Source organism: Leucoraja erinacea, chromosome 8 (genome assembly GCF_028641065.1).
Source record: "Leucoraja erinacea ecotype New England chromosome 8, Leri_hhj_1, whole genome shotgun sequence".
In the NCBI taxonomy this organism is placed as follows: Eukaryota; Metazoa; Chordata; class Chondrichthyes; order Rajiformes; family Rajidae; genus Leucoraja; species Leucoraja erinaceus.
Genome location: NC_073384.1, coordinates 21,013,197 through 21,026,213, shown reverse-complemented (window position 1 = coordinate 21,026,213; position 13,017 = coordinate 21,013,197). Strand labels below are relative to the sequence as shown.

Sequence of the window (13,017 nt, the reverse complement as noted above, 5' to 3'; positions counted from 1 at the left end):
TATCTTTTCTGCAGCATCTGCTACTAAGAAGAGGCTTTTTACTCATATGAAGAAAGACTGGATAGAGACTTTCATATGAAGAAAGACTGGATAGACTCGGTTTGTACTCGCTAGAATTTAGAAGATTGAGGGGGGATCTTCTAGAAACGTACAAAATTCTTAAGGGGTTGGACAGGCTTGATGCGGGAAGATTGTTCCCGATGTTGGGGAAGTCCAGAACAAGGGGTCACAGTTTAAGGATAAGGGGGAAATCTTTTAGGACCGAGATGAGGAAAACCTTTTTCACACAGAGAGTGGTGAATCTCTGGAATTCTCTGCTGCAGAAGGTAGTTGAGGCCAGTTCATTGGCTATATTTAAGAGGATGTGGCCCTTGTGGCTAAAGGGATAAGGGGGTATGGAGAGAAGGCAGGAACAGGATACTGAGTTGGATGATCAGCCATTATCATATTGAATGGCGGTGCAGGCTCGAAGGGCCCGAATGGCCTACTCCTGCACCTATTTTCTATGTTTCTATGTTTACCCTGGGACATTTGGGATATCCGAAATATGGTTGTAGTTGGAGCCCTCAACTGTGTCCCGTCTACTATGTTTCCACATTTTTACGCTCACTCCCTCTTCCCTCTGACGGAACAAGAATAAACATTTTCTGGTCCTCACCTTTTACAGTACCAGCCTCTGTATCCAACATATCATTTTCACAATATTTCTGCCACCTTCAACATGATTCCATTACCAGTTACATCTTCCCATTCCCACCTCTTTCAGCTTTCCGTAGAGACAACTGTCTGTGCAATTCCTTGGGTTCGCTCATCCCCTCCCACCCAGCCTGCTAGAACACCTGGTTACAAAACATTTTGGCTCCCATTCCTATTCCCATATCAACCTTTCTGTTCTTGGCCTCCTCCATTGCCAGAATGAGGCCATGCACAAACTGGAAGAACGGCACCTCATATCTCACTTGGTAGCTTACAACCCAACTGTATGAGCATTGAATTCTCCGGCTATATGCTTCACTCCTCTTCTTTCCATATCTGATATCCTTTTGTCTCCTTTTCACCATTTAGCCTTTTACAATTTCCACCCATCTATCAATCATCCCCTCCTGAATCCACATCACTTACCAGGTGTTGCCCTGTCTCTCTTTTCCAACTTTCTCCTCCCTCGTCCATCCGTCTGAAGAAGAGTCCCGACCTCAAACGTCATCTGTTCATTCCCTCCACAAATGCTACCTGACCCGCTGAGTTTCACCAGCACTTTATTTTTTTGTTCTGATCTCACACCATGTTGATTTAAAAGTACTACATGAGTCCTTTATCATTGCTTAGTCTATAACCTGAGACTGTTTACCCAACAGCTCTGTTGGAAGCACTTTCAATAAAAGAGCCGTAGCACCGCAAAGTCTGCTCACCACAACTTGCTCAGGCAATTTGTGATGGCCATTAAATGCTGGTCTTGCCAACGATGCCCAAATCATTGATAATGATCTAATGACCAATGATTATGGCTGATCTAATTATGGCCGAGCTCTCCACTGATTCAAAATCCAGATAAATATATTCTCGGAAGAGTGGAAAATTATTTGAGTGAAGTATAACAGAAGCAGCATCTGTGCAGTAAGAAAGAGGGTTAAAGCCTCAGGCAAATGACCTGATGGAAAATTCTTTACATCTGTTGCAAATTCTGCTTTCAATATTTTATCCATCTGTGAAGAAAATTCTATGGTATGTTTCTCAGAAGAATTATTCTTCCCATCAGGGTTTAAATTTTGACGAGGAATATTGGCATGTAGGCTTGCATTGTGATCATCATGCCTGTACACGATTCTCCATTTGTAATTGGAGAGGATGTCTCCTGAGAACTAGCTGTGATGCAGAGTCCTCGTCAATTGAAAGAAGACCAGCAAATTTAGTAATTGGCAGATTTGACCATCTCCTGTTCTGACTTGAGGCAGTCTTCCATTTGGGGCTTTGAGAATAAACCCAAACACAGCTTGTTGAATGTCCTTTGCAAGCCAAATGGAACGATTTTATGGGGGAAAATGCTGCTTTGTACTGGCATTCCTTTCAGTCCAGATATTGAAATGCATTTGATTCCATCGTGTCACAGTGCATTGAGCAATGTGGAACATCCCAGTAGAACAGCTAGCAATTGGCACTGGCTCTCATCTCTAGTTAACCTTGCAGTCATTGACATGGTTATCTTGGGTTTGTTTGATGTCCATATTTTAACGTAAGTTGCAGCACACTGGCATCATTAAAGCATGAATATATTTTTGAACTAAATTTCCAAATTCCTTAGATGGAACTATTTGTCAAATGACCTGATGGAAAATTCTTTACATCTGTTGCAAATTCTGCTTTCAATATTTTATCCATCTGTGAAGAAAATTCTATGGTATGTTTCTCAGAAGAATTATTCTTCCCATCAGGGTTTAAATTTTGACGAGGAATATTGGCATGTAGGCTTGCATTGTGATCATCATGCCTGTACACGATTCTCCATTTGTAATTGGAGAGGATGTCTCCTGAGAACTAGCTGTGATGCAGAGTCCTCGTCAATTGAAAGAAGACCAGCAAATTTAGTAATTGGCAGATTTGACCATCTCCTGTTCTGACTTGAGGCAGTCTTCCATTTGGGGCTTTGAAAATAAACCCAAACACAGCTTGTTGAATGTCCTTTGCAAGCCAAATGGAACGATTTTATGGGGGAAAATGCTGCTTTGTACTGGCATTCCTTTCAGTCCAGATATTGAAATGCATTTGATTCCATCGTGTCACAGTGCATTGAGCAATGTGGAACATCCCAGTAGAACAGCTAGCAATTGGCACTGGCTCTCATCTCTAGTTAACCTTGCAGTCATTGACATGGTTATCTTGGGTTTGTTTGATGTCCATATTTTAACGTAAGATGCAGCACACTGGCATCATTAAAGCATGAATATATTTTTGAACTAAATTTCCAAATTCCTTAGATGGAACTATTTGTGAACAAGGCCAGTGAGAACCTCATGAACAGGTTGAGATGCAGTTAGTGACTTGAAGTTCTATTGCTCCAGCTTGGTTAGGCAATGGAAAGTAATCTTTTATCATCACAATAAGACTTTCCAGAATTTTTCAGTACTCCCAGTGGTTCTTTTGTATTCATTTTGTACAGGGACTCCCTTTGCTGTAATTTCCTGTCATGTTATTCATATATTTTAAAAAAGTAAAAGGAACAGGAGAAACTAAAAACAGATAAGTTCCACCAATGGCAAGAAAACAAAACCTTATTCTGGAGCAGCGACATTTAGATTTGGATGAAAATGATTTGCTTTCTCCAGACATAGTATTAACCCACTGCATCCTAGTGTAGCATTAGTAAATATTGCATCTAGTGCCTTGATTTTTTACACAGAGAGTGGTGAATCTGTGGAATTCTGTGCCACAGAAGGTAGTTGAGGCCAGTGCATTGACTATATTTAAGAGGGAGTTAGATCTGGCCCTTGTGGCTAAAGGGATCAGGGGGTATGGAGAGAAGGCAGGTATGGGATACCGAGTTGGATGATCAGCCATGATCATATTGAATGGCGGTGCAGGCTCGAAGGGCCGAATGGCCTACTCCTGCACCTATTTTCTATGTTTCTATGATTTTGCTGAATGTGAGGTCATTTCTGAATTTATATTTCCTGGTACAATTCTCTGTATGTGTGTGAATTCAAAAACCTGTTTTGAAAATCTTTCATGATCTAACCCCTAATGGTTTTATCATTATTTCCTTAATATTTCCACTCTTTGAACATTTTAGATAACTATGTATGCCACCAGTTATGCCCTTCTGTGCATCCCAGTCATCATCACAATACCTGAAGCAACATCGCAGCTAGATGGACTATTGGCTCTGGAATTACCTCTCTGTACCCCTGTCTCTTTCTCTTCTCATCCTTTAAAAGGGAAGATCATCAAATTCTCTTTAAAATCATGTACAGTGATCTCACCAGTACTGCATTACTTACATGGCTTAATGTGGTTTTTTTCTTATGCGATTTTGGGCATTTTCCATGCATTCATCAGTGATGGAGAGTTAAATGGTTGCCTGTTAAATATTGATCCTATCTACATGTATAATTTCCAGTAGATTGTAATAAAAATAACAGCCAAATGTTACAAAAATCGGTGGAAGAACTCAATGATGCAAGCAGTATCTGTGGACACAAAAGGGATGTGCCATCGTTTAAGGTGGGGAGTCTTCATCGGGAAAATGGTGTTGAGCTGGCTAAAATATAGAAATGATGGGGACATTTTAAGCAGTGTTTTTTGTTTTCTCTCCCGATTCCAGCACTTAACTGTCAGTTGTTTCTCCAGAAAGCTAATTTTGCTTTGGGGGAGGGGCTACTGCTGAAAATGGCTTTTTCTTTTAGGAATAATGGGAATTAGAGATCAAATGAAGGAAAAAATAGGATCAAATAGAGATCAAATGAAGGAATAAAGCAAATAATCTTCTTAGCAAATTTTCTTAGCAAACTTTCTCCTACTTACTCACAAATAGAAACTGTTTTGGGAGATGCACTATTATGCTGCTTATGTACATGCACCTTAGGGTGTGAATGTTATTCTTGGTGTTTTCATTGACAGAATCAGGGGTTAATTAATACCCTCAGGACTGCTGTTACTTGTTTTTCAACAGTGTGGATAAAGTTGGTGTATCCTTTTGCTTTGCCTAATGCTGCTTAATAAGGAAAGTCCAAAATATTTCTGAGCCACCTAAGCTCGCAGTAAGGAATGTTTTCTTGTAAAAACTAAAGAATGATTATGTGAAGGGCTGAATTACATGTCTTTTTTTTAAATGAAATGTTCCCTGCTCACTTTAGAGAAATCTATAACGGGAAAATGTATTTTTGTGTAACTGATAATGTTTTTTGCAAGGTTTCATAATCTTTAAAATTAGAGTGATTTTAAGCAACATTATGATTTTAAGCAAGTAGTATGATATAGCCAAATTGCATTGTGAAGAATAAGTGGTATAACTTAATTAGATTGGATACTCAGATCTCCTTTATGGAACACTCGAGAGCCCCTTAAATCATTGACTTTTATGAGAGAGGCCAGAAATGTCTGTATGAACCCTCATCCTTCAAGCTGCTACATTGGTTTGCTATCACTTGAGTCATGCTTTCCGTTTATTTGTTTTGCAGTGTTGCCCAGTACCCCGACAATACAGCCAGGACCTCAGAACATACCAATAATTGACCCATCACTGTACAGCATAGCGTCTCAGGGTAAGATTTTAAACTCTTCCAACTTTTTACGTTATTAGATACTTGGTACTGCACAACAAGATGCAATGTTCTGATTCTGTGCCAGATTATAATGAGGATCAAGTGCTGGCACTGAACACACAGTAACGTAAACTAATCATTCAGAACAGTCAATGGCGATGTCATGTCGGTCGGACAGCAAAAGTAAGTGTTCTGGAAGCCAAAAGCGTAATCTTCTCTGAAGCCATTTGTGGATACAGCATGCCAAAGCTATGAAAAACCAAAGTGGGTAGACAACAGTAAACAAAATTGAATATAACATAAGGGGTCATGTTATACAGAGATGAGAGGTAATATAGTGCATTTGAAGTTAGTGAGAGTAAAAGCCAATACATCCAAATAACCAAAATTTGAATTTTCCTTTTGTATTCATTTTTGGGATCTGGGCATTTCTGGCAAGGTCAGCATTTCTTGCCCATCCCTAATTCCTTGGAGGTAGTGAGGCATCTTCCTGAATCACCACAGACCTTCTGATGAACATACTCACATTGTGCTATTGGATAGGATTTAGGCCTAACGATGATAAAGGACCAGTGATATATATTTCTTAGTCAGTATGGCATCATGTTTAAGAGAGAACCCACAGGATATAGTTTTCATGTGCCCGCTGCCCTTACCATTTGGGGGGTAAAGGCTGTGGGATTGCAGCCCAAGTGGAGTTTGTGTTATGTCCATAATTGCATGGCTTTCCTCCAGTGCTCTAGTGTTAAATCTATGGAAGCGGCATATAAATTGGCCAGGGGAAGCAGCAAACCGGAGGACTGGGGGAAATTTAGAACTAAACAGAGGAGGACAAAGGGGTTAATTAAGAGGGGTAAAAGAGCATGAAAGAAAGCTTGCAATGAATATAAAAACTGACTGTAAAAGCTTCTTTCGATATGTAAATAGGAATAGATTAGTGAAGACAAATGTAGGTCCCTCATAGTCAGAGATGGGTGAATTCATAATGAGAAACAAGGAAATGGCAGAACAGTTAAACGAGTACTTTGGTTCTGTCTTCACTAAGGAAGATCTAGTGGGAGGGAGGAACTGAAGGTAATCCACATTAGTCAGGAAATGCTGTTAGGTAAACTGTTGGGACTGAAGGCATATAAATCCCCTGGGCTTGGTGGTCTGCATCCCAGAGTACTCAAGGAGGTGGCCCGAGAAATCGTGGATGCATTTATGATCATTTTCCAATGTTCTCTCGACTCTGGATCAGTTCTTGAGGACTGGAGGGTAGCTAATGTAACCACTTTTTACGAAAGGAGGGAAAGAGAAATATGGGAACTATAGACCAGTTAGCCTTACATCGGAAGTGGGGAAGATGCTTGAGTCGATTATTAAAAATGTTATAGCAGCGCATTTGGAAAGCAGTGACAGGATCATTCAGTCAGCATGGATTTATGATGAGGAAATCTTGCTTGACTAATCTTCTGGAATTTTTTGAGGATGGGAATTAAATGTGACATCTCCAGGTTTGTGGGTGACACAAAGTTCGGTGGTATTGTGAGCTGCGAGGAGGATGCTATGAGGCTGCAGGGTGACTTGGATAGGTTGGGTAAGTGGGCAGATGCGTGGCAGATGCAGTATAATGTGGATAAATGTGAGGTTATCTACTTTGATGGCAAGAACAGGAAGGCAGATTATTATCTGAATGGTGTCAGATTAGGAAAAGGGGAGGTGCAATGAGACCTTGGTGTGCTTGTACATCAGTCACTGAAAGTAAGCATACAAGTACAGCGGGCAGTGAAGGAAGCTAATGGCATGTTGGCCTTCATTGCGAGAGGATTTGAGTTTAGGATCAAGGAGGTCCTATTGCAGTTGTACAGGGCCCTGGTGAGACCACACCTGGAGTATTGTGTCCAGTTTTGGTCTCTTAATTTGAGGAAGGACATTATTGCTGTTGAAGGAGTGCAGCATAGGATCACCAGGTTAATTCCCGGGATGGCGGGACTGACATATGATGAAAGAATGGGTCGACTGGGCTTGTATTCACTGGAATTTAGAAGGATGAGAGGAGATCTTATAGAAACATATAAAATTCTTAAAGGATTGGACAGGCTAGATGCAGGAAAAATGTTCCTGATGTTGGGGAAGTACAGAACCAGGGGTCACAGGTTAAGAATAAGGGGAAAGCCATTTAGGACTGAGATGAGGAAAAAAGTTTTCACCCAGAGAGTTGTGAATCTGTGGAATTCTCTGCCACAGAAAGCAGTGGAGGCCAATTCACTGGATGTTTTCAAGAGAGAGTTAGATTTAGTTCTTGGTGCTAAAGGAATCAAGGGGTACTGATTTTAGATGATCAGCCATGCTCATATTGAATGGCGGTGCAGGTTCAAAGGGCCTCTATGTTTTCTATGTATGCAGATTGCAGGACATCTAGAATGTCCAGAAGACTGGTGCAAATGTAGGCTACTGCCAGTCTTTCAAAACACTTCTTTTGCTTGATGTTAGAGTGACCGGGCAATGGTCAATGAGATAGGTCACTTTATTTTTCTTTAGAACTGGAAAGATAAAGGTTTTTTTGAAGCCGATGGAGACTGTTGAAGTGAGAGGTTGAAGATGTCATTGAATTCTGTTGAGATTAAGAGGTTAACTGAAAACTAAGTGAAGGGGTTACATTCTGGAAAATATTTCAAAAGTAGAGATTTGTCATAGGAAATAAGCCATGATGCTGATAAAATAGTGCAGAGGAGATTTATGGGGATGTTGCCAGATCTTGAAGAACTAAGTTGTAGGGAAAGGGTGAGCAGACTAGCACTCTTTTCAATGCATACGAAACTGAGGGGTGATCTTATAGAGGTGCATAGTATTATGAGAGGAAAGATAGGTTGAATGCAAAGATTCTTTTTCCTAGGGTTGGGGAATCAAGAACTAGAGGACATAGGTTTAAAGTGAGAAAGGAAGAATTTAATAGGAACCAGAGGGTCAACATTTGCACACAGAGAGTGAACGAGCTACCTGAAGAAATATTGATGCAGGTACAATAAAAAACATTTAAGACGCATTATGTTTCCAGCATCTGAAGGAACTTCAGATGCTGGAAAACCGAAGGTAGACAAAAATACTGGAGAATCTCAGTGGGTGAGGCAGCATCTATGGCAGCATCTGTCTGAAGAAGGGTCTTGACCCGAAACGTTGCCTATTTCCTTCGCTCCATAGATGCTGCCTCACCCGCTGAGTTTCTCCAGCATTTTTGTCTACCTTTAAGATGCATTAGATAGGTAAGGTACATGGACAGGGAAGATTTGGAAGGATATGGGCCAGGCCTGAGAACATGGGACTAACTTGGGGCATCTTGGTCAGTAGGGGCCGAAAGCGCCAATTTTTGTGCTGAATAAATCTATGGCATAAGCGAGATCCCAACCAAAACATTAGTTGGTCTTTTGTTCTGTTCCATATACATCTGCTTTATTTTCCTCATATTATAATTGCATGGCAAGATTTATTCACATGAGGTTCCTTTGTGAGGGTTGCATATAATCCATTCAGTTCTGTCTTGGTCAATGGCATCAGACTCTATGCCTGCTCCATACTTTTAATATACATAATTAACTCTGCTCCTTGCACACTTTCTTTCTCTATTCCCTTTAGGGGCTGTAATTTTTCAGTCACCTCAATCTGGATGGAGATCAGTCAGACCACTGGTGCCCCAGAGACATTATTAACAATAAATGGAAATATCAGCACCTCAACGAAACACTATGCCAACCGTTGCATTTACTGAAAACCAGTCCGATAGAAAACAGATGCACCTAAGTGTGGAGGAAATGAATCCTGAAAAGTTTATTGCTTGGAGAAACAAAAAGAGTTACAGTCAGTCTATACACCAAGTTTTATAATGTCTTTTAAAACTCAAGAAATATTCAGCCAGTCAAACAGTATCTGTGGGGAGACCAGACCAGATTTAACAATTAAAGTCCAAGGTATTTTATAAGAGCTGGAAGAAGTTAGAGAAAAACAGTTTTTAAAATGCAGAAAAAAAAGGGGGAGATGAGAACTGAAGGAAAAGTCTGTGAGACAGCAGAAGACAGGAAGGGTTAAAGTGGGTAGTTGCACCAAATCTCTTCCAGTGTCAAAATTTGTTTGTGATTCTAATAAACAATGACCAATACATGTAAACTAACAAAAGGAGAATGATAATACAAAGCTAACGAAAGTATGCTGGAAATCTGAAATTGTTAGATTAGGAGATATTTGATGTTCTAGGTGGATGATGAGGTGACCTTCGTTGAGCTTAAGCTAACTTTTATTAGAAACTAGACCAAGTGGGACCCATTGGGTTCCTGTCACACAGGAGGGCTGGTCCCAAAACGCAATATTCCACCACTCACCCATAGCCCCCAACTGTGCAGGTGTGACTGACGGGTTCCCGTTGTGACGCATATCATGGCAACCCTCCCCCAACTGCGCCTTGCCATCCCTCTTCCTACCCCTATCCTCCGCCATTCCCCCTCATCCCCCAGCACTCCCTCCCCCCCCTCGTCAACCTCCCTCTTCTTTCCCCTCTCCTCCTCCCCCCCCCACTCCCTCCCTCACCTCTCCCTCCCTCTCCTTTCCCCTACCCTCAGTCACTCCCTCCCTCCCTCGTTCCATAACCCCACTCCCCTCCCTATCCCCCTCCTCTCCCTCTATTTTCCTGCTCCCCATGCGGCTGACTGGTTCCCGTTGTGAAGCCAGAGATCTCCTTTGCGACGCAACCCTCCCCAAGTGCGTCTCGCCATCCCTCTTCCTACCACTATCCTCCTCCATTTCTCCTCATACTCAGCACTTCTTCACCTTCCCTCTTCTTTCCTCGCTCCTCCTCCCCTCCCTTCCCCCTCTCCCTCACTCACCTCTCCCTCCCTCTCCATTCCCCTACCCTCGCTCACTCCCTTCATTACCCCTCTCCCCTCCCTACCCCCTTGATATCATTGTGGGCTGAACAATGCTGAGAAGAACAGCGAACAATGCTGATGGGCAGCTTTTTTTTAAACATTATTTTTTTAATGTAAATAAAATCCCATTGTGATGTCATTGTGGGGTGGGACACTGCTGATGGGCAGTTTATATAAATGAGATCCCATGTCATAGCTGCTAACTGCCAGTGCAGATGGAAGAGATTTTTTCAAAGTGGGGTTTTGTAAAGTTAAAAATGTCAATAACTTGCAAAATATACCATTAATCTGAACAAAACTTGATACAACACACCACAGGACAATGGTGAGTAAGGTAGGGCAAAAATTGTAGCACTATCGTGTACCTTTTTGGCATAATTCAGGACATCACAGACACATATACACACAGACAGACAGACAAAGAAACAAACAAGATGAGAATTTTAGTAATATAAACTAGACCTAGTGGGACCCGTTTGGTCTAGTATAGAGGGCTGGTCCCCCAATGCAATATTCCACCATTCACCCATAGCCCCCAACTGTGCTGACATGGCAATAATTTGTAAAAAAATAAAATACATGTGAACGCATCTCACTCTCCCTCTTCCGCCCTTCATTATCCTCCCTCTCCCTACCCTCCATCAACCCTCCTCTGCTTCCTCCCCTGACCCGCTCCCTCCCTTCCTCTCTTCCTCCTCCTCTCCTCCATTGTGTTGTCATCCCTCTTTTTACCCCTATCCTTCTCCATTCCCCCTCATCCCCCAGCACTCCCTCCCCCTCCTCTTCACCCTGAACCTTCTTTCCTCTCTCCTCCTCTCCCTCCCTCACCACTCCCCCTCTCCTTCCCCCTACCATCAGTCACTCCTTCCCACCCTCCATAACTCCTTTACCTCCCTGCTCCCCCACTCCTCACCTCCCCCCTATCTCACCACCCCACAATGAAAATGTCCTTGCCCCGGGTGCCGATGCTCTCCCCCCCGTGGGCGGGTCGCGGACGTGGCCTCTCACTGACCCCGGACCTCACACCTACCTGCTCAGGGTCTCGCTTCTCTCCCTCCCCGCGGTCCCCTCCCCGTGGGCCCGAAGCAGCAGTAAATGGAAGGAAACTTACAAAAAAGAAAAATGTACAAATGGCCGCGCTGAAGATTCGTTTGGTTGTCCTTTGTGACGCCAGTCAAGGACATCAAGTGGGGGCGCTGTTGTAATTTGTTTAAGTTTTAAACGTGAACAACTTGTAAAATATGGAACCAATCCAAACAAAACACATTTTTTGCAAATCACAGAACAATGGTGAGTAAGGTGGTGCAAACATTGTAGCGCTATGGTCTGCCGTTTTTGCCCAAATATAGGTACAAAGGCACAAACAAAAAACGGGTAAATATAGAAACAAGATGAAAGTTTTAGTAATATAGAGATATAGATAGATATATAGGGTAGAGGAGGCAAATTGGGAAGATTATTTCATTAACTCCTTACAAACATTCAGCTTGTCAGGAAAATTGCAGGAGTTTCGGACTTTTACCAGGGATCTTGATTCTATTTAGCCAAGGAATGGGAATTGTTGGTACAGTGTAATACCAGATATTACTGGGACCATATTCACTTGAGAGAAAGTTCCCTTATTGTTCAATTTGCCATGTTACAGTTTTGATTTTTGGAATCAGCTGGTCTGCATCCAGTCCATTCAGGAGTCAAGATCAATTTTAGTAAACTTGCTTTCCACACAAGAAAAGGCAATCCATTCAGAAGACTTGGGTTCTAATTTTAAGAGCTGTAAATTTGCCAAACGTTGCCTCTGACCTTCATTCATGAGGAGGCAGAGCAAGAGAAAACAGTGAGTTGTAAAGTCCACTGTCGCGTGTTTCTGTAATCTGGAGGACACAGTTGTTCTCCCAACCAGCAACTAAGTAAAGGGGAAAGTAGAAAGAAAACAAAGGATTATTCAGTGGTTCTTAACGTCTCTCAATAGATTCCAGAGATAGAAGTTTACAAAAAAAAGATTTTGCCAGTTGCAATAAACTTACTGTTGAGTAAAAAATATGTTGAGTTCCTTCCCTTTTCCTATCAACCACCACTCATTGATTTGTTTTGGCAACGGCAATCATTCGCAGACCACAACAAATCAGGAAGCTTCTCCTTTCTGTTCTTTAATTTCAGCTGACTATTTCAAACAATAATGATTAGAGTAGGTCAGGGATTTTGCAGAATCCTGCCAGCAATTTGGGAAAGGCTATTTCTCAAATCTCAAGTAACCAGTGGAGTTCCATAGGAATCTATGCTGGGACCTTGTTTGTGATGTATATAAATGTCTTGGATGTAAACATAGACCAGCCCGAATTATCACCCATTCCTTCTCTCCAGAGGTGCTGCCTGTCCCGCTGAGCATTTTTGTGTCTATTATGTGCTCTATGTGGTACATTTAAGGAGCTTCAGAGGTAGAGGATTTAAGGAGAAAACTTCTGGGCTCGGACTTCAGCAGCTAAAGGCAGAGTTGTTCCTGCCAGAGTACATTGGGAAAACTCTCCATTTGTGTAGATGTACAGTTCCAAAATGTATAGGAAGCATGACACTATTCAAGACAAAGTAGCCCAAACAATTGACCACCGACCTAAACACTAATTCGATTCACCATCGAAACATACTGGCTGCAATGAATATCAATAACAAAATGCACTGTTGTTACTCACCCAGGTTACTCCCAAACCCAGGGGTGCCAACATTGGGTGGGAGTTGAGAGTGAGGAATTGCAACGAAGTGTAGTGACCAAGGGGGGGAGGGTGTGGGAAGGGGGTGTCCCCCCTCCCACGGTAGGGAGCTTTTCCATTTTTCAGCTTGAAATTGTGCAATCTGGTGCATACTGTAGT

At 42.1% G+C, this 13,017-nt stretch overlaps 1 protein-coding gene across 1 annotated transcript in view; it reads left to right on the top strand.

Moving 5' to 3' along the window:
* Positions 1–13,017, top strand: part of vta1 (vesicle (multivesicular body) trafficking 1) — a 172,257-nt gene that overhangs the window by 145,896 nt on the left and 13,344 nt on the right. The window contains exon 7 of the mRNA XM_055639171.1: positions 5,172–5,255. Within this exon, the coding sequence (XP_055495146.1) occupies positions 5,172–5,255 (84 nt within the window). The remainder of the gene's footprint in view (positions 1–5,171; positions 5,256–13,017) is intronic.